General features: G+C 47.7%; 1 protein-coding gene across 6 annotated transcripts; it reads left to right on the top strand.

The window, feature by feature from the left end:
- The first annotated feature begins 94 nt into the window (after window positions 1–94).
- LOC120957993 (paired amphipathic helix protein Sin3a) lies at window positions 95–22682 on the top strand. Of its 6 annotated transcripts, none has more exons than XM_040380498.2 (11): window positions 95–662; window positions 8323–9096; window positions 9187–12605; window positions 12688–12831; window positions 13133–13379; window positions 13479–14014; window positions 14103–14432; window positions 14510–14716; window positions 14817–15308; window positions 20604–21359; window positions 21490–22682. In XM_040380498.2, the coding sequence occupies exons 2-11, from the start codon at window positions 8820–8822 to the stop codon at window positions 21727–21729; spliced, it is 6648 nt and encodes a 2215-aa protein (XP_040236432.2). In that variant the 5' UTR covers window positions 95–662; window positions 8323–8819; the 3' UTR covers window positions 21730–22682. The 6 variants fall into 6 exon arrangements, with proteins under 6 accessions (XP_040236432.2, XP_040236431.2, XP_040236427.2 ...); XM_040380497.2 differs by having other exon boundaries at window positions 12688–12846; window positions 13133–13373; XM_040380493.2 differs by having other exon boundaries at window positions 12688–12846.
- Window positions 22683–22990: the final 308 nt, after the last annotated feature.

Below are 22990 nucleotides of genomic sequence, written 5' to 3'. Positions count from 1 at the left end.
CCGTACTGTCAAACGGTTGAAGGCGTTTTGACAGTACACTCGCGGTCAGTTGGCCAACCTCGTCCAGGTTCATTTTGATGTTTGCGCTGCGAGAACAAATTGATCTTCCTATCGGCTGGCAGCTTCCTCCTCGAAGGCGAGTGACGACGGAAAAGTGAATTTTGCATATGAATTTCAAGTGAAAATCGAAGCATTCAGTGAAAGGTGTTCGTTGTTCGCTATTGCCAACAACCAGAAGCGTGGTTTTGCGTGATCATTCTAGGTGGACGGCGTCCGAGACGATTCGTGTGCATGTGCATTTGGCGTTCGGTGGTGTGCTGTGTCTCTGTGTGTCCGTCGCGTTTTGCGATAATTACGCGCGTGAGAAATCTCTGTTCCGCCGATGCTGTACTCTGCTTTCGGTCGGTCGATGCGGTCGGTGGTTTGGTAGTTTGGTTTTAAGGGCCAACATTGCCTTCTTGGCGGCCGTGAAACTCTACAGGCACCACAGCGCTGAATGGGCCACTAGAAGCAGCAGCAGCAGCAGCGGGAGCAGCATGTGCGAAATGTCCGCATTTGGTTCACATCAAACCCGATCACATCGCCACAGCTCGTAATGTAGCAGATACACCACAGCACCACCAGCAAGCAAATGATACATGCCATCATCATTCACCTTCAAGGTAAGTTTCCACATTGTAGTCTTGTTCTCACAGCCTCTTATGAAAGCGTGCTGCCCTTGTGGAAGACCACAAAAAAAACGACGATGCCTCACTGGCGGTGGCGTCTTTTTCCAAATCTGCGGAAATTGTCCTGCCTTTACGAGCGGAATGCATGTTTTGGGGGCCAGATTCTCATTCACTTGCCCGCTCCATTTCGATGCGGTTGTCAGGAGGAGTGTTTTTCGTTCGTCGTGGCTGTACCCGCATTTGCGCTGCGTTCGTGGGCAAAACGACGGAAAAGGTTAGTTGTGGAAGGTGGGCAGCGAGCGGAAGTGTGTGGTACGGAGTGTGAGCAACGAGCAGCACTCGCTCACACACACACCTCGCACAGCAGAGGGTTGAAACACACGCACACTACGAAAGCACACCGCCATATACGTACACGAGCCGTTACCATCTGATGCAAGCAAAATAAAAGAACAAGAAAAATAACTTTCACGCGCCATTTTGTTTTTTCCCGGTTTTGCGGCGCGCAAGGTAGCAACTTTTATTTGGTGTGTCGGCCGCGCTCGTCCAATCGGCGGCTGCATGCGTAATAGATAGAAAGATAATAATAGTCATAATGAGGCGGCGGGTGAGGATTCGTAAGTGAAGCTGGATAGGAAGTGTAGCTAATAGGGTGAAGGGGGGTGTGGGAGGTGTATCATTTTGCCGCATCTCGTCCCCCCGATCCCGTCCTCTACCCGGAATGCCCTGATCCGCTGGGTGTTTGTTGAATACTGTTGGAATTAGCTGCAGCTTACTCTCTTTTTGATCAACAATTTTCTTTCCCAATGTGATAGATAGTGTAATGATTGTGTGCTTCGGTTGTGTGTGTGTGTGTGTACTATAGCTCGGTCGATGTGTGAGTATGTGTGTGTGTGTGCACTTTCAAAACAGAACCTTTCGCCTCAGCTATTATGGGAGAAAACGATCATGCCAGAGTATGAAAGGGTATCGCCGTATTTGGCTTTTTGTGTTTTAACAGACGGACTTGGCGGCTTCCTCTCGGATCCCTCCTCCACCTCTCCCGCCAGCCAGTTTGTTATGTAAATTAGATTCTTTGGCGCTGTGTGTGGAAGAATCCCTCGCTGGGTGCTAAACGCATCCGAGTGATCAAGATTAGAACAGTCCGGAATGTGCACACTCTAGGTAAACAAAAAGTGCCCTGTCTGTGCATCTAGTAGGCCGAACAGAGCTTGATCATCTCGTGTGCGGCAGCAGTTCTCGAGGTGGTGGCATATGCTATTTGGTTGTGTTGCGCACGGATTGGGCGGACGTGAACGTGAATTGTCCACATGTTTGCTTTCGCACATCAGCAGCAGCAGCAGCAGCACACACGCCACACATCGTGTGCTGTGCTGTCCTGACCGCCGCCACCGTGGCAAATGGGTGTCGTTCAGCAGCACTCTAACGGCGTGTGTGTGTGATTAGATACTTGATTATTTTGTGTCTGACGACGGTGTAGTGTGTGGCACGCCACATTGTAGTTTCTGCTGATAAAAAACCACACCATTACAAAATAGCACCTTGATTCAGTATGTCAGGTTTTTCGTTTTTAATTCTTCGCCTCTGGCTCGAATCTTCCTTTACGGTGAGATTACCTTTTTTCCCCGATTGCTGTTCCTGCTCTTTGTGGTCAGTGGGGAAAATCTATGGGGAAAAGTAGCTCGGGAGCGTTTGTTGAGTCACACACAGCGAAGCAGAAAAGTAAAGAAAAAGAATGACACTGCATTGCATAGATGTGTGTCGGTCGAAATTGACAAACTCGGATATATTTTTAAACGCCGGCGGGCGGGTTTACAGCCGTGCGCGAGTAGACATCGCGAATGAGGTTAGGGACAGGAATAAAAAGAAGAAGAAAAAGAACGACAGTAATCCTCGAGAATCAAATGCGATTAGAAACAGCAGTACAGTTTCCGTGGTTTATCACGATTGAAGTTGGCTGTTGAAATTTGCACCAATCCACCCGTCCCTTGAGGTTGGGCAACTAAAACATCGTAGTCGTAATGTCAGAGTAACGCCGTTACTGACAGTTCAGTACGGTAGCTTCGGGTTGAGTGTGTGCGTGACAGGCGCGTGTTGAACAGTCTGCAATAGTGTGTGTGTGTTTGCTACCTTCAAACACAGAGCGATTCCTCCGCTCCCGCTCTGCTGGCCTTCGTTGTCATCTTTTCCGCAGTCGTCGCCTTCGTCGTCGTCGTCGTCATGAAAAGAAAAAAAGGGCAGAGTGGTTGGCAGTAGTAGTAGGAAAGGCAGCAGCAGCAGCAGAGGCAGCTTTTCATCCGGCTGTTCGTGCGATTGAGACGCGTCGCGTAAGCGAAGAAGAAAAGTCCCATTTTGTGCTCGCTCCGTGTCACGGGATGTGTTTGAAAGTAGTTGACGAAAAATGTTCCTTTGAGGAATGTGATTAGTGTTTAGGGGAAGATGTGTGTTTTCACTCATGAGCTGAAAGTTTAAGGCAAAACATTATCTACACAGGAAAAGAAGGAAAGGAGTGTGATGTGCCTGGTGGCATCTTGAATTATTGGTTCGTTCGCTATGGTTGGTGCAGTGTGTTTTTCCTACAGGTGAGCTATTATTTTTTTTCGAAGCCGCAGTTCTTGGGTTGAAATAGCTTTTCTAAGCATTTCTTCTTTGCCACTTTTGACAACCAGCCAGTGCTTGTGTGTATGAGGGTGTGTGTGTGTGCAGTACGTGTGCATCATTTGGTGGTGTGTTGAGCTGTGCTTGTGATTCCCTTCGGTCATGATAAACGTAATAATATTGCTGCCATTTAACACGTCCTCTCTGGTGGCCACATTCATAATATGTTGCGGTTATGCTATTGCGATGGGGTGTGCTGCATCACGAAAAATGTGTGATAAAAAGAGGTTATCCCGGGGGTGGGGTGTATGGCGGCGGGCTCCATACAAACGAGAGTGTGGTTTGTGCGTGAAAACGATATTACAGCACACACAAGGACACACAACAGTGATGATGTTGCCGTTGTTGCCACCTCCGCTGCCACACCATGGATGAATTTTAATAGGGAGTTTATTTAGCCTTTTACACACACTCCATATATTTAATTTTTGCGACTCGAATCGACTTCTCCCCTCTCTCCCCCATACTTCACTGACCGCGCTTGTTCACGGCAACCAGCGACGCGCGCCGCCCCGTGCTACTCGCCCCCTTGTTTTCCGTGCACGGTTTCGGTTTGGTTCCGGTACGGTAATATTATTTTCCTATTGGATTCTTTGGATTGTCGCGCAGAGCAGCAGCGAACTGCGTTTTCTCATTCTCGTGACGCGTACTGTACCTCCTGGCACATTAGCACAAGCGCGCAAGTTTGAATATGTGCGTTGCGTGTGCTTCGTGTGTAGTGGTGAGAGCGGGAAATATCGCGCGCGGGAGCGTGGACCGATTTTTTCACACCACCACACAGAAACCCGTGTGCACTGAACGAGAGCAAAGATAGGTTTTTGTCTCTCTATCTCTCTCTCTCTCTCTCTCTCTCTCTCTCTCTCTCTTTCTCGCTCTCTCTCGCTCTCTATCGTTAGTCGTTTATTTCGTATTGCGATTCTCTTTATCGTTTTGTGGCGTTGGGTCGGGTTAAGGAAGGTAAAATAAAATAGCGCAGACAGACCGGTGGTATGGTGTTGCGTATATGCCAGTGTGTGCGTGTGCGTTAGTTTGAAGCGGAAAAGTATGTGTGTGTTTGCGTGTGCTATCGCTTTGCAATTGGAATGTACAGAGTAAAAAAAATCTTTCTACTTCTCAAATAGTATGAAAATTATCATTCACGCAAAATTGCATTTTTTTCTACCCTGAATAATCGCTAGTGAACGAGTGCATTGTTATTTCAGCTTGAAGAAATGCAATGTTTTTAATGATTTCTAAACTCGAATTGACTTATAAACCGGAATGTAACTAATTTGTCAACAAAGTTTATCAAATTTCGTGACAAATTTTCAAGGCAAATGTTAGTTTTGGTTTGAATCGTTGCGACTCCAGCCGAGCTGGTTCATGTTTTGTCGTGTTTCTGCATGCGTGTGGCCCAAGCCCCCACTGCGCCACCCTCAAAGAGAAGCAAAAAGCGGTTTCAACAAGCTCTAGCAGCAGCAGCAGGGGCGGCAGCCAGCCAGCAGAAGCTAGGAGAGACGAAAAACGGCCGCCTTTGCCTTAGACCACTAACACAATGAAATGCGTTCAACACACCAACACACGCACACTTCCCATCCCAGCAGGGTTTCTCGCAGTGAAACGCAATCACCCTTTGTAAAGTGTGTGTGAATCTCACGCACACAGCGCGAAGGAAGTATTTCTTTCCCGCTCTGTGTCTGTCATTCGCGCTCTTTCTCCCTTTATGACTGTCTCTCTGTCTATCGCTCGCTCGGTCCCTTGTTTTGTCTCGTTCGGCGCGCCTTGGCCCATGTTTACCGCCTTGGCCTGGTTGGAGGCCAGAGGACGTTGCTGACGGTGTTGGCCTCCTTCTCGGCGTTGTGCTATTTGGTCCAATTGGAGGTGAATATTCTAGGTGGCTGTGTGTAAGTGACTATGCGCGTGTGTGTGTGTGTGTAGAAGAGGAGCTGGACGAAGGGCGAAAGGAGAGGATGGTGGAGGAAGCTATGATGGTTTGACTTGGTTGTCTCGCTGACTCTGGTGGCGTACGCTGGCGTATCATTCCAAGTTGAGCGTTTTCAAGTTAAAATGCGTAGAACGCGCGCGTGTACTGCAATCGGCTGACAAAAGTGAAATATACACATCTGTCACGAATGCGTAATTGTGGAGTGAGTTGTGTGGTCTGTCTGGAGGTGCATGGAATATTTTCTATCTAAACCACCCTGCCGCCCTCCCGCGTTTCCATAGCAACACTTCACACGCAGGAGGATTTTGTTGGAGCCAGCAGAGAGCGAGCAGAGGGCCAGGGGGAGGGTTTGCAACAAGGGTGTTAAACATGATCGTGAATCTAGTTTTGCTATGTGGGTCAGAAGTGGAAAGTGGAAGAAAAAGTTGCCTACTATAAGGCTACAGAAAAAGCATCCAGCGGTGTGCCACGCAAGGTGTCGCTTTTGTGTAGATGATTACAAATGGCGATGAAATTGTGATGCTTAGAAAACGTTTGTACGAGTGTAAAGAGCCAAACGGGAACACAAACACTGTAGGTTTCGGTTTGTCTGTGCGAGACTACTACACATCGGGGCAATCCGCGCCTTTTTTCCCGCAGTGACCAGTCAAAGCAACATTGTTACGAATGTGCGTGAGCTAACGCGCTTCAAACTTGGTACCGTGAGAGAAGAGCAAGTGTGTTGGTGAACGCGAGAGACCAACGAGAGAGAAGAAAAAAAAACGGTGAAAACCCGGAATGCCTGATGAGCGAGATGATGATGCGTTGTGGGTAAATCTTGTATAGTAAGAGTTGTGCTTTGTTGTGTAGCCAGCCACTCTGCTATTCATCGGGTCGAGTAAAGAGGCTCGCCCAAATGCTTTCGCTTAAGATGTACTGCAAAAGAACAGCATTTCATAACTGCAAGATGCTCCAATGTTCCGTGTTCTATGTGTGGCATAAAGCTGCCAGTTTTCTCCGTTGATGGTGAAGAAAGTTTGCGTGTTGAAGAAAGCACCGCTTCATTGCGACTCCGCCAACTCTCGCGGATGCTCTTCTCGCATAGTATGTTGTTCACAGAACGGCGGTTCTCGTGTAATAATCTCCATTCTCCTCTGTGCCATGTTACACAAACACAGATACCTGTAACGAATGCTCTCGTACGCACAGCCTCCTCCGTCGTTGCTGCTACTGGAGAGGAGTGTGATAATACTGTCTCAGTGTCGAATTGTGGCAACGGTGCTGAGGATGCTGTGGCATTGTGCAGTGTCTGGAAGTGCATAATCAAGCCCTTGGAAGTGCGTTCCGACGAGCATATTTCCGGGCCAAGTTACGCCAAATCATAGTTCCATTGTATGTACCGCTTGATACTTGTTACATTGTGTTTTAAGAAGAAGTAGAAATTGATAGAGTAAAGGATGTAAGGTATGTTACTTTTAAAAATTGCAAGCTGCATTAAAAACTCGCTTTTTTTTTAAACCCATCATCTGCTCCGCCTGAAAGCGCAGCGTTTGTGTTAAAAAGAGAATTGAACGGTTGTGTAATATTTGTTGTGTGTGTGTATCTCATCGTAACCCGGAGGGAAGCAAGCAAAACTGCAAGGAGCGCTCCATAGTTCAATACGAATAGTGTATCGGCGCACGGACGAAAATCTGCCCCTCGGCCAAGAGCACAACAGGGTGACGCGCGCTGTGAACCGCTAAAATGCACATTCACATGCACACATGGGTGTCTCTTTCTCTCCGAGGTTAAATGTTAGTAATGCACCGCCAACCAGCGAGACACACTCTCACCACAGCACGATATGCGCGACACATTCACCATCCCCAATCCAGTTGGAAAGGCACAGGTTCCCACTAGGGCGGGGAGGCGGTGGCTGGGGGTCATGGTGGTGGTGGTGGTGGCGGATGTTGTGTCCGCCCAATAAACGCGCATCAAATCGCGGGCGGCCGTTCGACGGAAATGCACTGGTTGGTGCAGGATGTGTGTGCTGCTGGCTGCACACACTAACGCAGGAAATACCGGTTCAATGGGTTTGTGTTTGTTAGAGAGCAGCAAGAAAGAGTGAGCACGAGAGGTCATTTTAGTTGCTGCTGCTGGGTTTTCGGGAAAGCCAAGCCGGGAGAGAGGTTCCAATTTGCGTGAAGCTCTTTTCAGCGCGGGTTTCATGTGTAAACGCATAATTGCCGTGTATCCGTCTTGTTTAGGGAAAGAAAACACATAGAGATACTGAACCAGTTTTTCAGCACTTTCCTACAAAGGTCACTGAAACGTTCGGGAGGCTATTACTCGCATTATGAGTAATTGTGCAACTACGATTTGCCACTGTCATTGTCATAAAATGACCTCCACAAGCAATGTTTTATTCTCTTTAGGACGCCCGGAAGCGAAAAAGGATAACATCGTAGCTCCGCCGAAACGTACTCCGCCGAATGTGACGGCGATTACAGTGCGCAGGTCCGGTCCATCTTCGTCCCCGGGAGTCTTCTCCGATGCAAAATGTTGTGTTGCGTGTTGTGAGAAAGAGAAAAGCTCCCGGCAGAAGATTGAAGGCAGAACAGAGGCGGAGGAGCGTGTTAGTTAATCGATCCAAATATTTTCCGTTCAAACAGATGTTTCACTCTTGTTTCGTGTGCCGAAAGCGCTCTTGTTTCGTGTTGTTGAAGCTAATAATGATAGGGGGAACTCCTCTTCTTCTAATGTGCCGTGATAAAACGAGAAGTGTGGCAACGTTTTGGTTCTCCTTTGTTGATCAAGAGAAATAGAGCGAAATCGACAAACAAATAGAGAAAGAGAGTAACAGTATCTCCCCGATATCACCATCATCATCAAGCCTCGGTCGCGCCGAGTTTCGCCGAGAGAATGGGAAAGAAACAAAGAAACATTATTTTTCTGCCCGATATGTTGTTGCTCGAAAATAGGGTAGCGTCCTTACTAAGACAAAAATTCGCAATGTTGTGTATATTATTTATCCTTTTGATAAAAGAACTTCAGTTTAAAGTCGCAGAATTGCTAATATATCTTTCTTTTTTCGTTTCCTTTTTCCAATTGCAGCGTTCATTGGCGTTGGGTGACCCTTTATCGGCGTGCAAACCATTTTCTATGGTAAATTTATCTTGTGCAAATGAGCATAAAGCGGCCAAAGTGTCGGAGAGGATTGCAGAATTCTTTGAACAATATACGGATTGACAAAGGTGTAATAGAAACAAGAACATTGAAGCGGTGGCGTAGAGCATTTGAGTGAGTGTGGCAAACAAATCGGTTGTGTGTGTGTGTGTGTGTGTGTTTGTGTGCGGAAAGGCGGTGATGCATGTTTGTGAAGGAAGAAATGAAAAACAAAAACGAACGCTCATCTATCTGCAGTAGTAGTACATTGCGCGAGTGAACACAGCCTACTCTGCGGGGGGCTGCATAAAAGGCATTTAGTGTAGTGCTTCTGGGGTTTTAGCGTGTGTTGTAGCGCACAGTGTAAAGCTAGTAGAGGAAGAAGCCCCATACTCGCAGTAGAGAAGCAGAGAAGAAGAGTTAAACGAACAGAAAATGAACCCACGATGAAGCGCGGGAGAACGGAAGAGATACAATTCGGGCAACCGCGGGTTCAGCCTCCGACGGGACAGCAGCGCATTATCACGACAACGCAACCGCACAATGTGGCCAGCAGCACTGGCACGACCATACAGTACCAGATTCCGCCGAATGTCATAAAGACGGCCACGCCGCCCGATTCAGTCAATTCCGTGACTAATCTTAGCACCCAGCAGCAGCAGCAACAGCAAGGGACCCAGCTGGTCGCACCACAGCAGGCCACCAGTGTCCAGTACACAACCAGTAAGTGTCTCTAGTAGTACAATAGGCTGCAGTGCCGCCTAGTGTTGCATCTGATCGAACTAACATTCGGGTAACCGTTTCTATTTACAGCTTATAACACCACGCTTGGAAGCAATTTGGTAAAAACCCAGCAAACAACGAATCCACAGCAGCAGCAAATCCACGTGGTGAACGCGTCAAATCAAGTGCGCGGCCCAACCCACAAAAGCACCGTGGTTAATGCCACGGCCGTCGCGACGAACGCGGGCACGGCAAACAGTAACAGTTCCGTAGTAAGCAGCGGCGGTGTAACCGCAGGAGGAGGACAGCAAGTTATAACGACCAGCATGTCGCCAGGCGTCCTGCCAGGAGGAGGCGGTGGTGCGGCACAGGGCCCGCCACCTCCCCCGCCCCAGGGGCAGGCCCAGCTGCAGCGGTTGAAGGTGGAGGACGCGCTCAGCTATCTCGACCAGGTGAAGTTCCGCTTTGGCAATCAGCCCCAGGTGTACAATGATTTCCTCGACATCATGAAAGAGTTCAAATCGCAAAGTATCGACACGCCCGGCGTCATCCAGCGAGTGTCCAACCTGTTCCGGGGCCATCCGGAGCTGATCGTTGGGTTCAACACGTTCCTGCCGCCGGGATACAAGATCGAGGTACAGGCGAACGACCAAGGCTGCTACCTGTTCCAGGTGTCCGTGTCGGTGCCGCCGACGGCATCGTCCGGTGCGTCCGTAGCGCCGCAACCCTCACCGCACAAGTACAACACGATCTTTCAGGGCGGCGGTCAGATAGCGACCGGTGGGCCCGGAAGTGGGGCGGGCGGAACGACCGTTGTAACAGCGAGCTCGGTCGGGAACGCTTCCGGCACGACCGGAGCCGTAAATCTCATGGCCTACGGCGGTGGGCATGCGGCCACCGCAGCGCCAGGCGCTAGCGTCCCCATTCACGGCGGCACACCGTTGCAGCAGCCGACGGGTGGCACGGCGGGAGGTAACGCTAGCCCGGCGACGGCACAGAACGCGCAAACCTTAACGGCCACCACGACAACGACCGGGGGAGCATCCGGGCCGCAGGTGGCGCAGAATTTCTCCTCGCGCAGTGACCATCACCGCGAACGGACGATATCCACCGGTTCGGTCGCCAGCAATGCCAGCCTGCCGACGGGCGTTACCGCCTCTACGGCGTCGTCCACTACAGTGGTGTCGGCGGTAGACGCTACGACCGGCGGAGGATCAGCCGGTGCAACGGTTGTGACGGGCCAGGCAACGCCGTCCAACATACATCGGATATTAACGCAGCAGATTATCTCGCAACAGCAGCAGCAGCAGCAGGGAACGGGAGCTGTCGGGGCAGGGATGGTGCCGACGGGCATGGTGACCGCACCGACACAGGTGCAGCACCACCAGCAGACGACGATGCAGCAGGTGCAGCCGCCGCCGGAGGCGCAGACGGCGACCGTCACGACGACGGTGGTGCCGACGCCCACGGCCACCGCTAACCAGCCGGTCGAGTTCAATCATGCCATTACGTACGTGAACAAAATCAAAAACCGATTCCACACGCAGCCAGAAAAGTACAAACGCTTCCTCGAGATTCTGCACACCTACCAGAAGGAGCAGAAAACGTACAAGGAGGGAGCCCAGAGCGGTTGCATGACGAGCGCGAAGCAGCTGACCGAGGCGGAGGTGTACACCCAGGTGGCGCAGCTGTTCGACAATCAGGAGGACCTGCTGCGAGAGTTTGGGCAATTCCTGCCCGACGCGACCAGCCACCACAACCAGGCGGCCATGCAGCAGCACCATCTGGCCTCGGGCAAGAACAATTCGCATAATTTGGTGGTGAACGCCTCGATGCACGACCACCAGCATCAACAGCAGCAGCAACAGCAGCAGCAACAGCAACAGCAGCAGCAACAACAGCAGCAGCCGCAGCAGCAGCAGTTGGGAGTGCCAGCCGGCACGGCAGGTATCGTCGGTCTAGGGAGCGGTGCTTCCGGGCCAGCGGTGCACGGTGGTGGCGGCGGTGGCAAAAAGCTGGGAAATTCCAACTTGGCAGGCGTGGGAAGTGGTGCAGGAATAGGCAACTTGAAGGTGTACAACAGTATGCAGCCGGCCAACATGGGTCGTCTGCAGCAAGAGCGCGACTTTTCGACGATGGGCACCGATGGCATCAGCATCCATGGGTCGGGAGTCGGTGGAGGTATGCCGCCGGGCAGCACCATCTCCGTGAGCAGTGGTGCCATTCGGACGGCCGGCGGTAACATTGTCGGTACCGCCGCGGTCATGCTGGAAAAGGATCGCAACCACATGGGCGGCGTTGGCAGTGGACCCGGCAGTGGTGGGGTGGGCGGTGTCGGCGGAGGTGGAATGAATGCGAAGTACATTCATGGTGCATCGATCGCCACGATGAATGCCACTGGTGCCATGGTAGGCGGAAGCGTACTGCCACCCGGAGCCGGCCCCAACGTAGTGCCGAGCGTGATGGCAAATCTGGTGTCGGCGAATGTTGGAGGAGGTGGTAGCGGCGGCGGTATGAACGCGATCAAACGATCGCCTTCGTACGCAGCGGGCCAGATCGGGCTGGTGGGTCCGGGCGGCCCGGCTGGCCACGGTAACAACATGAGCTCGTCGCGCGATCGTGGCGACGGCAGCGGCCCGCCGCCGATCAAGCGGCACAAGCCCATCTGCAGGGACGTGTCGCTAGCAGAAGCGTCCAAGTACGGCACGCTGAACGATTACGCGTTCTTCGACAAGGTCCGCAAAGCGCTGCGCAGTCCGGACGTGTACGAAGACTTCCTGCGCTGCCTGACGCTCTACAACCAGGAGATCGTGTCGAAGATGGAGCTACAGACGCTGGTTTCGCCGTTCCTGAACCGGTTTCCCGATCTGCTAAAGTGGTTCCAGGACTTCCTCGGCCCGTCCACCGGGGTCGGTGGTGGGGCGGCGAACGATTGCATACCGCTCACGGCAGCGGCTGCGGCCGCCGCCCGCCAGGATCGCGATCGCACGCAGAGCGAGCTGGCCGCGGATGTCGATTTGTCGACGTGCAAGCGGCTGGGTGCGAGCTACTGCGCGCTGCCCAAATCTCACGAAGGTGTGAAGTGCTCCGGCCGAACGAACCTCTGCCGGGACGTGCTAAACGACACGTGGGTGTCCTTCCCGACCTGGGCCGAAGACTCCACGTTCGTGACGTCGCGCAAGACGCAGTACGAGGAGTTCATTTACCGGTGTGAGGATGAGCGCTTCGAGCTGGATGTGGTCATCGAGACGAACAGTGCCACCATTCGCGTGCTGGAAGGCGTGCAGAAGAAGCTGACGCGCATGTCGCAGGACGAAGTGAGCCGGTTCCGATTGGACGACTGTCTGGGCGGAACGTCAACCACGATACACCAGCGCGCTCTGAGGCGCATCTATGGCGATAAGGCGGCGGATATCATACAGGGGCTGAAGAAGAACCCATCGGTGGCCGTACCGGTTGTGTTGCGACGCATGAAAGCCAAGGAGGAAGAATGGCGAGAAGCACAGAAGGTAAGAAGAGACACTAAAAGGAAACCCCGTAACTACTATGATTGAATATTTACATTTGTTTCATGGTCCTTCCCTTCCGCAGAGTTTCAACAAGCAATGGCGAGAGCAAAACGAAAAGTACTACCTGAAATCCTTGGACCACCAGGGTATCAACTTCAAGCAGACCGACATTAAAGCCCTCCGATCGAAAAGTTTGTTCAATGAAATTGAGACACTTTTTGATGAGGTGAGTTACATGAAGGTAAACACGATCGTCCCCAGTTTAATATAATGGTTTGATTCATGTCATCTTTGTCGTTTATGACGTTGAAAAGTACACACACTTAGAAATGTAGATTTACAGTTGAATTTCGTTCGGTACTAATTAGTCTTTTGCGCGCGCGTGTGTGTGTGTCTTTAAGTTTGTGTTCGTGTGTATTTGTATGTGTAGAAACGGCGGGTGACATATAGTGCATAAAATGAACTTTCTGTGAACAATTTGAATGGAAGCTAATTTTGTTATACACTTATCAATCCTCTCCACGTAGCGCCATGAGCAAAACGACGATGCAGCGGCCGTCCCGCAGGCCAGTGGGCCTCACATGACCATACCATACAAAGACAAGACAATACTGGAAGATGCTGCAAACCTGCTGATACACCACGTGAAACGGCAGACGGGCATCCAAAAGCAGGAGAAGGCCCGGATAAAGCACATCCTGCGGCAGTTTGTGCCGGATCTATTTTTCGCTCCTCGTCAGCAGCTCAGTGAAGACGAGCGAGAAGAGGGTAAGAGTGCGTTTTTATTCTTTCATTTTCTTGCCAATCTCAGCACTTCTCCATTTCACCACATTCTATAATTGTTGCTCTGTGTCTTGTCCTCTCACCTTTTAGATGATAAAGATACGGAGATGGAACAAGATGAGGAGGTTAGCAGCGCAGGCAAATCTTCTAGCAGCGGTAAAAAATCGTCCAGCAATGTCCCGAGCTTTTCTGGTAGCAATTCAACTAGCAATTGCAATCCATCCAGTAATGCTTCGGGCGCGGCTACCTCCACCGATACGTCAGCGACCAGCACGAGTGTATCGGAAGGAACCGGCAAGGATGGGGAAGGTGGCAACGGTGGTGCATCGAAAACAGTCTCAATGTCTTCAACTTCCGCTGATCTGCAATCGGCTACTTCCTCATCCGCGACGGTGACCTCATCCGGCGCCGAAGCCTCCCGAACGAAGGAAGACGGCAATGGAAGCAGCAATACCGCAAGCGGAAACGACGACAGCTCCACGGATAAGTCGACGACAATAAAGATAGAAATTAAAGAAGAAAGCGATGCATCTATGATGCAGGATCCGGCTTCCGCGAGCTCTGGAACCACCGGGCAGCAGCCGATGAGCCCTCCGTTACCACCGCACGCCGTCAGCAAACATATCGTACGTAGAGGCGAGAAGCATTGCTTTTTTTTTTGCGCGTACCAATGTACTAGTTTGTATGTTTGTTTTTTTCTCGTTTCATTCACAGGAAGAAGCATATACGCTATTCTTCACTAACAACAGCTGGTACCTGTTCCTGCGGTTGCACGCGATACTGTGCGAACGTTTGCGTTCGATCTACGAGCGCGCTCAGATAATCGCGGCAGAGGAGCGTGCATACGAGAGCACCCGGAACAACAGTACCGCCACCGCGTTACGGTTAAAGCCGAAGAGTGAAATCCGTATCGAGGAGTACTACAACATTTTCCTGGATATGTTGAAAAATCTGCTCGATGGGAATATGGAATCGAGCAGCTACGAAGACACACTGCGGGAGATGTTTGGCATTCACGCCTATATTGCATTTACACTCGATCGGGTAAGTGGAGCTTAAATGATGCTCACGAGCACCACACAGTTTACGACGGCAGCTAAATGTATTGTTTCAATTGCTAGGTTGTACAAAACGCGGTACGACAGTTACAACACTGCGTCACGGAACGGGGAGCACTGGAGTGTGTAGAATTGTTCCAGGCGGAGCAAAGACGGGGTGGTGCCGGTGGCCTGTGCCGGACAGCTAACCGGCGGATCGCGGCCGAGCTGGCATATCAGCGCAAGGCGGAAGCTGCACTGCAGGATGAAAATTGTTTCAAAATCTACATCGTAAGTGTCGGTGGAGAGGGACGCTCACTCTCGCGGCTGCTGCCAGGCACCGAAATTTCCAATTTTAATTTTGCACATCTGCTTGTTCTTTTCCTAACAGTACAAAATCGATTGCCGGGTAACGATCGAGCTGCTGGACACTGAGTCGGACGACACGGCAAACAACTTCGCCAGCACGCAAGCCTACGGCTCCTACGTCAATCGTCTCTCAAACCCAGCCGCCACTGGTACCGGAAGTGATAGTGGTGGAGGCGGTGGTGGTGGTGGTGGTGGTGGCAGTGGTGGAGGTGGTGGTGGCGTAGGTAGTGGTGGTGGAAGTGTTGCTGCTGCAAATGCCGCAGCTAGTGGAAGTAGTGTCGCCGGTGGTGCAAGTGGTGCTGGTGGTGTTGGTAGTAGTGGTGGTGGAAGTGGTGTGGCGGAAACTGGTGCATCGGTGAACTCGAGTAGCGGCAGTAGTAGTGGTGGAAACAATAATCACAACAGCACACCCGCCGGAACAACAAACAGTAGCAGCAGCAGCAACAACAGTGCCGCTGGTGGAGGAAGCACTGGAAATGCTGAGGTGAAAACGGAAACTCCCGACGTCGAGCTGGTAAGTAGTATTGGTAGTAGTAGTAGCAAATACTAACGATTGCAAAACCTCAACACACAGCTTCAGAACAAAAAACATGTGTGTGTGAGCGCAAATCGATAGAAGAGGAGAGGCCTGTGTGTGGTTAGGACGTCTGTTTTCCTATCCCGATTGTGCGTGTGTGTGTGCGTATGTGTGTGCGTGACAGCTGGAAAATTTGTTTGTTGCACTTTTAAAAACTAATTTACGTGGTGTGTGAAGGCTCTAGCCCATTTCCTGGACATTGGATGGCGGATTGGTGGGAACGACGCACTGTTACGTTATAGTCAGAAAGACGCCAGTTGCGCTTGTTGTGTAAATATTGCTGCAATAACAACTCCCCCCTGCACGTGCCGGTTGGATACACGCTTTACTTTTACTGTGTTTTTGTTATCGTTGTTGATTTTGTTTTTTTTTCCTTTACATTTGGGTTTAATGTTTTAGTTTTCGTCATGGTAAGCCAGAGGCGAATAGGGCGGGAATCATTTGTTATAAACACCAACTACTATTACTACTACTACTAGCACTGCGAGGGTTCATAGTAATTGAGTTATTTTCCTTGGTTCTTCTGTTGTGTTCATTCGTGTAATATATGTTGTACTGTTCGAGTAACAATCGACAGAAGAGTTGTCGACCTTTGCAGCCGATGTAATTGTCAGCTGGTTAATGCGCGCGATCCACCAATTTGCCATCAACTAAAAGCGCAACTTCGAATTACCTACCATTCATTCACTACTTCCATCGTACACCAACAATCGAAAGTGCTCGCTCTCTCTCGCTCTCTTCCAAATACGTTTGACTAATTTAAGCTTTTTTTCTTCGTACCTCTTCTTCTCTTTTAACAATCTTTTTTTTCTGTGCCAGGTCAAACAAAACGTTTAATGTAAACAATTGAGCAAAGCTTACTACACACACACACACAATGAGTTGCGTTAATAGGTTGCGAATCAAAACGAACTTAACACAGGAGACGAACGTGACACCACCCTCAGCATCTTGTACCCCCTACTCCCACTACTCGTGCTATCCCTACTACTACTAGTGTGAGCATACCGTATCAGTCCAGATCTTTACATTCATGTGGGAGTAAGGAATGTAAATAGATGCGCAGCAGGAAACTGACTATCGTGAGGGTTTGAACTGGGGCTGGTCGGTTAAATTTGCGTGTCAATTGATTGATGCAACAACAGTTTCAATCGTTTCGAGCCCAGATTGCGCTGCTCTATTTGCAACCATTCGCACCTAACACACTCAACTTGATTGATTCAACTCCAAAAGATAGGCATAGGTGAAGCAGAACAGGAAATTTAAAGCAATTTCACTAGTGTGTGGACATTCGTTAAAATGATACTGATCCTCGGAAAGATCGAGCAGTGCTCGGGATCGATGTGATTTCCGTTTCTTTTACACTGTTTTCAATTTAAACTATCATTCCTCGTGGTAAAGTTTTTAATTTATTTTTGGATCGGAAAGCATTGCGCTGTGGTTGTTTTAACAAGTTCGAAATCTCTATCTATTGCCAAAAGAGTTCCTTCCTCTCCCTGTCTGCTCGGCAGAAGCAGCAGCAAATACAGACAGACAAACGAGAGACCTATACGAGTCCTTTTTAATAACTAAACAGCAGTAATTCTAAGCTCGCTGGCTGGGATTGTTGAACGATCTGTGTCAATCGTTCGCTTCCCTCCTATTGCGTTCGAAGTTCGGTTTCTTCGGGCAGCAGGTGATAAAAGCGTGAAGGCTCTTGTTCTCATATCCAGCAATGCCGCAGAGGACTGTGATTTTGTGACGTGGAGGTAGGAGTAATATGTTAATTCAAACACATCAGAGGTTGTGGAGCAGTGGTAGTGATCGGATCAATCCGTGCAGGTGGTAGACTTCGTTGCCTAACGAGGGAAATGTAACAGTCAGTAAATAGAAAAGGTCAAGTAAAAACAGAAATAAGTGTACAGAGAGAAATGTGGTGCGATTATTTAGTTAATTTGCCATATTAGAAACGTTACAGGGTTTCCCACGATTTATTGGTTGGTTCCCACGATTTATTGGTGCGTTCCCACGATTTTTTGGTCATTTCCCATAATTTTTTGGTAGCAACCCACGATTTATTGGTCGGTTCCCAAATATTATTGGTCGGTTCCCAAATATTATTGGTCGTTTCCCAAATATTATTGGTCGGTATTATATTATATTATATTTGGGAACCGACCAATAATATTTGGGAAACGACCAATAATATTTGGGAACCGACCAATAATATTTGGGAACCGACCAATAAATCGTGGGTTGCTACCAAAAAATTATGGGAAATGACCAAAAAATCGTGGGAACGCACCAATAAATCGTGGGAACCAACCAATAAATCGTGGGAAACCCTGTATGTTCCTCCGAAGAACACGGTCTAGGGGGGAGCTGGAGAGGAGGAGAAATTGCTACTGCAAGAAAACAAATATTGTGTAATTACTATAGAAATGGTCAGCGCTAGTATGGATGCGCATGCATGCATAATTTTATGAAAAAGCCGTGTGTAATTAAAGCTCACGGGGTGTTGCTCCCAGCGCGGCAGTGTGTAAATTAATTGTGTGTGTGTAAAAAGAAAGTAAAAAAACGCTATTAGCGATGATGATGATGATGTATAGGCGGCGAGAACTTTGTGAATAAGTAGAATGATAACAATCGTAAGACACAATCTCCGAAAAATATGTGAAGCAGACATTATTTTTATCTATATTGACAGGAGACTGAGAGAAATGGCATAAAACTTCATGTGTCCTTTGTGTAAATATCGCCAGTTTGTTTTACTCTCTCAACCTTTGCTCTGGATGAGATGAGGAGAGGGTATATTGGAGATCGAGATATAAACCATGTCCATGCGCAGGGGAAGCGAAATGCGTGTGCGTGGTGGTTATTAGCAGTATTTTACATAAATATGTACGTACGTACACTTTCTTGACTCGCAATATTAGATTGAAAGAAGAGATTATTATTGTATCTTATTTGCACCGAAGCGGATGCCGTTTTTATACAGAAGAAGGAGTAGTAAGAGAGATGATGATGGGTGATAATTGATGTAGTAGTAATTCCGAAATCATGTTTGAGTAATAATTCGTCTCAAAACGACACACACACACGAAAACGTACATTTCTTCCGCAATTTTAATGTCGGCTCACAGCAGAGAGAGGTGTAAAGGCGACGCAGTGTAAAAAGGAGAAATTAAGTAAAATTAGAGGAAATAATGCAAAATCCAATCGCTCAGAATCGTCAACTGCTGCTGTGCGTACGCGGGCAAAAAAACAGTGCGGTTGTCTTGTCTGATTGAATGTTTCAACACAAAAGATGAACAATAAGAAAACAAAACCTGCAAATACTAAAATATTTCGTTTATTTCTTGCACATGCGTCTTCCTTTGCATGTATTTCTTCAAACCAAAACATCTAAAAAAACACCCGAAATCAATGTAGTTTTGAGTTGCCACAATAATTATTTGTTGTGTTTTAGTTAGTTTTCTTCATCGTAAGTGTGTTGGTGGTGCACTAAATATATTATTTTTCTCTTCATTTTTGTTATTGCTCACGAAAAGATAATTCTGCTTGTTTGATTTGATGATAATAGTTTTCAATTAGTTTGCTTATGTTCTCATGTATTATGGATTAAACATTTCATGTGAAAGTGTGGACTGGTCACAGCGTGATGCTTTGATTACACGAAAGGCGTTGTTCGCACTAAGCGCGACAATAAAAGTATAAGAAAGGCAAAACAGAGGAGAACAGAGGGATAATGCGACTTGATAAATGGGGGAAACCACGTTTGTTCGTTATCGAAATAGGTATGTTGAAACAAAAAATATCCAAATACAATCGTTTTAGTGTTTTTTTTTTCTTCATTTCCAGTAGATTTGTCTTCGAAATCGTTACATTCTATTTCTCTCTACATTCGTCTATTTTCATTACTGCTGCTGCTTGCCACTACTATTTTGTTTGCTACTTATATACTTTTAAATTTATTTGCCTCTTCTTATTCTCTTAATGGAGCGAATCTTTCCAATAGAAGTAGAATTGCGCATTACGTTTTTTCTTTTTTTTTATTTTAGTTATACTAAATTAACGGTTTCTTAATCTTGTATGTCTAGTTTAGCTAGCTTTTTGCCACAAACCTGCGTACTATTTTATTGACCTACTATTTCCCCCCTCCAAGGCGCGTAATTGTTGTTGGTAGTGAGATGCAGTTTTCTTTACCTTACTCGATGTGTGTTGTTTTCGTTTATTTTCAATTAAATTGTAGAAGCTTTGTTGCGTTTGAATTAGAGTTTTAAAATAATATTTTAATTACATTATCTTGCACAGTGATGATAGACACATTCAAAAGGGGTTTTAATTGCGATAGTGTATTATAATTTTACTGTGGAACAATAGAACAATCTTGATAGTAATAAAACATTGAAGAAAAGCATAGTTTTTGTCAGTACAGGGGACATTTTGTTCGTTTTGATTATTCCGTTGAGTTTGATGCGTTTGACCTGGTACAGCAAAGAAGAACATGCCTATTGAGCTATAGAAACTACAAACGAATTGTCATTTGTCTTCATGCTTCATCCACTACTACTACTACTACTCTTCAAGACGTAATCCATTCCTAATCCGGGTGTTGTTTGGGAAGAAGGTTTTTAACCTCATCTAATCGTACTTTGCAAGACGTTGTGCGCGCTTGTTCAAGACAGTATCATCGTCGTCTCCTTCCTATGACGCACCAATGGTGGTTGGGTATGAATTTGGTGTACTTTTTTTTTGTGTTTGCATAGTAATTTGGTTGTGTCGGTATTTTATTAATGCATGCATGTATCGTCGGGTTCGGTGCATTTTTCTGATTTGTATCACACTAACGCGATCTTTTGAATGTGATCTTTCGGGGAAATGTGTGTACCTTGTCTCGTCGCGCTCCTTTCGTTTCGCTTGTTTTGTTGATGTAACTTCTGTCCCCTCTCTTGTGTTTTTACCTGTTATCCTGTTTGATCTATGACGCTTTTTTCCCCTGGTAGTGCAGATAGTGTATCTCGCTTCCTTTGCGACCGTTCGTGTGTCGTCGATTGTTATCGATAAATTGCCTCCTTCCACTCGAAGTGATCATTTTGCTGCTAGGAAAGCAAGATCCATCATAGACAGCAAACCAATTAATGTATGTGTCTCGTTTTCTTTGTTCTTTCCTTTTTCTATTTTCATTTCGCTACTTCCGTGACGCTTTTTTGTTTCGTTGCGTTATTTTGCACTCTCTTCTCGACCACTCAGAAACCGCAGCAATTAGTGGGCTCTACGCGTATGCCCGTATTCCTATCCCGCAATGCAAGGCACAGCCGAAAGCACACAGTGGGGAAAATTTCGGTCAACATCGAGGGAAATCCGGCAACGCTGAAGGAGCTGCAGGCGGGCGATGCTGGAGAAGAAAATCCCCCCAACAGCAGCAAAATCGCGAAAGCTTCTGATGCAAATTCCTCCTCCTCCTCCTTCTCCTCTTCCTCGACGAGTAATGGGTCGAAGCAGCAGCAGTCACATTCGAATGTTGGCGGCGCGGAGGGTGAAAAACAACGTGCCCTAAACGAATCAACCAGTGAAGCTACCGGTGCTACCGGAGGAAAAGTAAAGTCCTCCCAGCAAGAAGAAAGTGGTACGACCACTGGGAAAGGAGAAACGAATCCTTCATCTTCTCCAGCTACTGCTGCTGCTTCGGCAACGAGGGATAGCTGTGGAAATGGCGGAAAAGCTGCTAGCAGTGGCAACAATAACAATCTAAACAACGTCAATAACAATAACAGCATTTGCAGCAGCACCAACAAACAGCTAGACAATCCGCTCTGGTTCGGCGGTAGTGGCGTGAAGAAGGCTCCACCACCCGAAAGGCTGCCGTGTATGAATGGTGCGGATCGCAATCTGCTCTACATCGATGATAGCGAGCAGATGAAAGTGAACCGTACCTTCAAGACGAACCAGGTGCAGAAGAAGAACTTCACGATGTATCGGCCTGGAGCACTGACACGCGCAAGAAAGGTAGGTGAGCGGCGGCTGGAAGGCGAACTGGCGGAGTTGATGCCGTGAGAGAGAAAGTTACACGCAAATGGGTGTGTGGAGATGAGTCAATAATTGGGTTCATTTTTTTCTTTGTTCGTTCCATTTATAGAGCCACTGTCGCGTTACTACACGGATGAACCAAAGGTTTAAGAAGGTGGTGGATACGTGGCTGGATCAGCATGTAACCGCTTCCCAGCGGGCAATGTGTGTCGATTGGTTGCTCGGTAAGCGGCAGGACCTCATGAAGAACACAACCTCCGTTATCGTTCAAGACAATGGATTGAGCCGTACTCCGTACGCGCCTTACAATAGGTATAAGGTAGATCAAATAGAGATGATGATGGAGTAGGTAAATAGCGAAAACCGAGACGAATGCACCGTGCTGTGGGCAGACGCTATGCCTTATGGAATGAAATATTCATTCTGTATAAAGGTGTAAGGTGTCTGCCAAGCGAAGAAGCACATTTTTAGCTGTGTTCTGCTAAAATACCAGAATGTACTATAATTACTTTTACTTTCAAGCATGAGCCAGACAAACTCGTGCGTCTAATAAGTATGACATGTGCCTATTCATTCGAGACTAAGATTAAGGAAAGAATATCATTGTTAAGAAGAGAATCACTACACAATGATAATGTTTTATTTAACTTCGATTTTCTTTCAATGTTACACAATTGTTGTACTTTGCTGTATAATATCCGTGAAATAATGCATGGTAGTACGCGTAGAGGTGTACTGTTGGGCATACCTTTAAAAGGGCAATTTAAGGCAAAACGTTTTCAAAATAGAGCACATAAGCTCCCATCAGCTCACAAGAGAGCGCCGATTGATCAGTAGGATAAGGTGATGAGTTGAGGGAAGAGAACTTTTATTTTTTATATTTTTACTGCGTACAAAAGTAAGTTTGCTAAGAAGAGGTGCATGCGAGACACGAAGCTAGAAGAGAGTGTGTAAATAAGAACGTTTTACTTTGTGTGAGAAAGTCAAATTGATGATACAATAGTGCGCGAGATGGGGAGAGGATAGCGTGAGTCTCGGAAGGTGTGTTACCGAGGATTCATCAAAAGAGCAATCTTTCCGTCCATTACATCAAACCATTTAACATGCAATCAACCGACCAAATGTGGATTCAACAGCGCAGCACTTTTCTGCGAAATGTGAGTGTTAAAAGAGGAGACAAAAAGGTGGTCAAAAAGAAGCCGCCATTCTAGCTAGAAAAAAACATGTCGCTGGCTTGAACAACCAAGGTGCAAATGAACAACATGAAAATAAATGTAAGTGATGCTGGAAAAATCAAAACAAAAGCATCGAAAATTGAACAAATGAAAGGGTTAGAGTTAACTTTTTGCGCCGAAAACATTCGAAATATTCAGAAAATTACCGACGGTTGATCTGTGAATATTGATGAAGCGCGCGAAAAACATTGCCCCTAGTTCCCCAAATGGGTGGTGAGTTCATTTAAAATTAATATCACAACATACAGGGTTTTCCAGGAGTTCTCATAGCAGTGGCACACTTTATTGACTCTTTTTTAAGTAAAACGAACTTATTGCAATGTGAATTGGATTCTAATGGCACCCTTGTTTGACAAATCCAATAGGAATTTCATG

Source organism: Anopheles coluzzii, chromosome 3 (assembly GCF_943734685.1).
Source record: "Anopheles coluzzii chromosome 3, AcolN3, whole genome shotgun sequence".
In the NCBI taxonomy this organism is placed as follows: domain Eukaryota; kingdom Metazoa; phylum Arthropoda; class Insecta; order Diptera; family Culicidae; genus Anopheles; species Anopheles coluzzii.
This window is presented reverse-complemented; position numbering and strand designations above follow the sequence as displayed.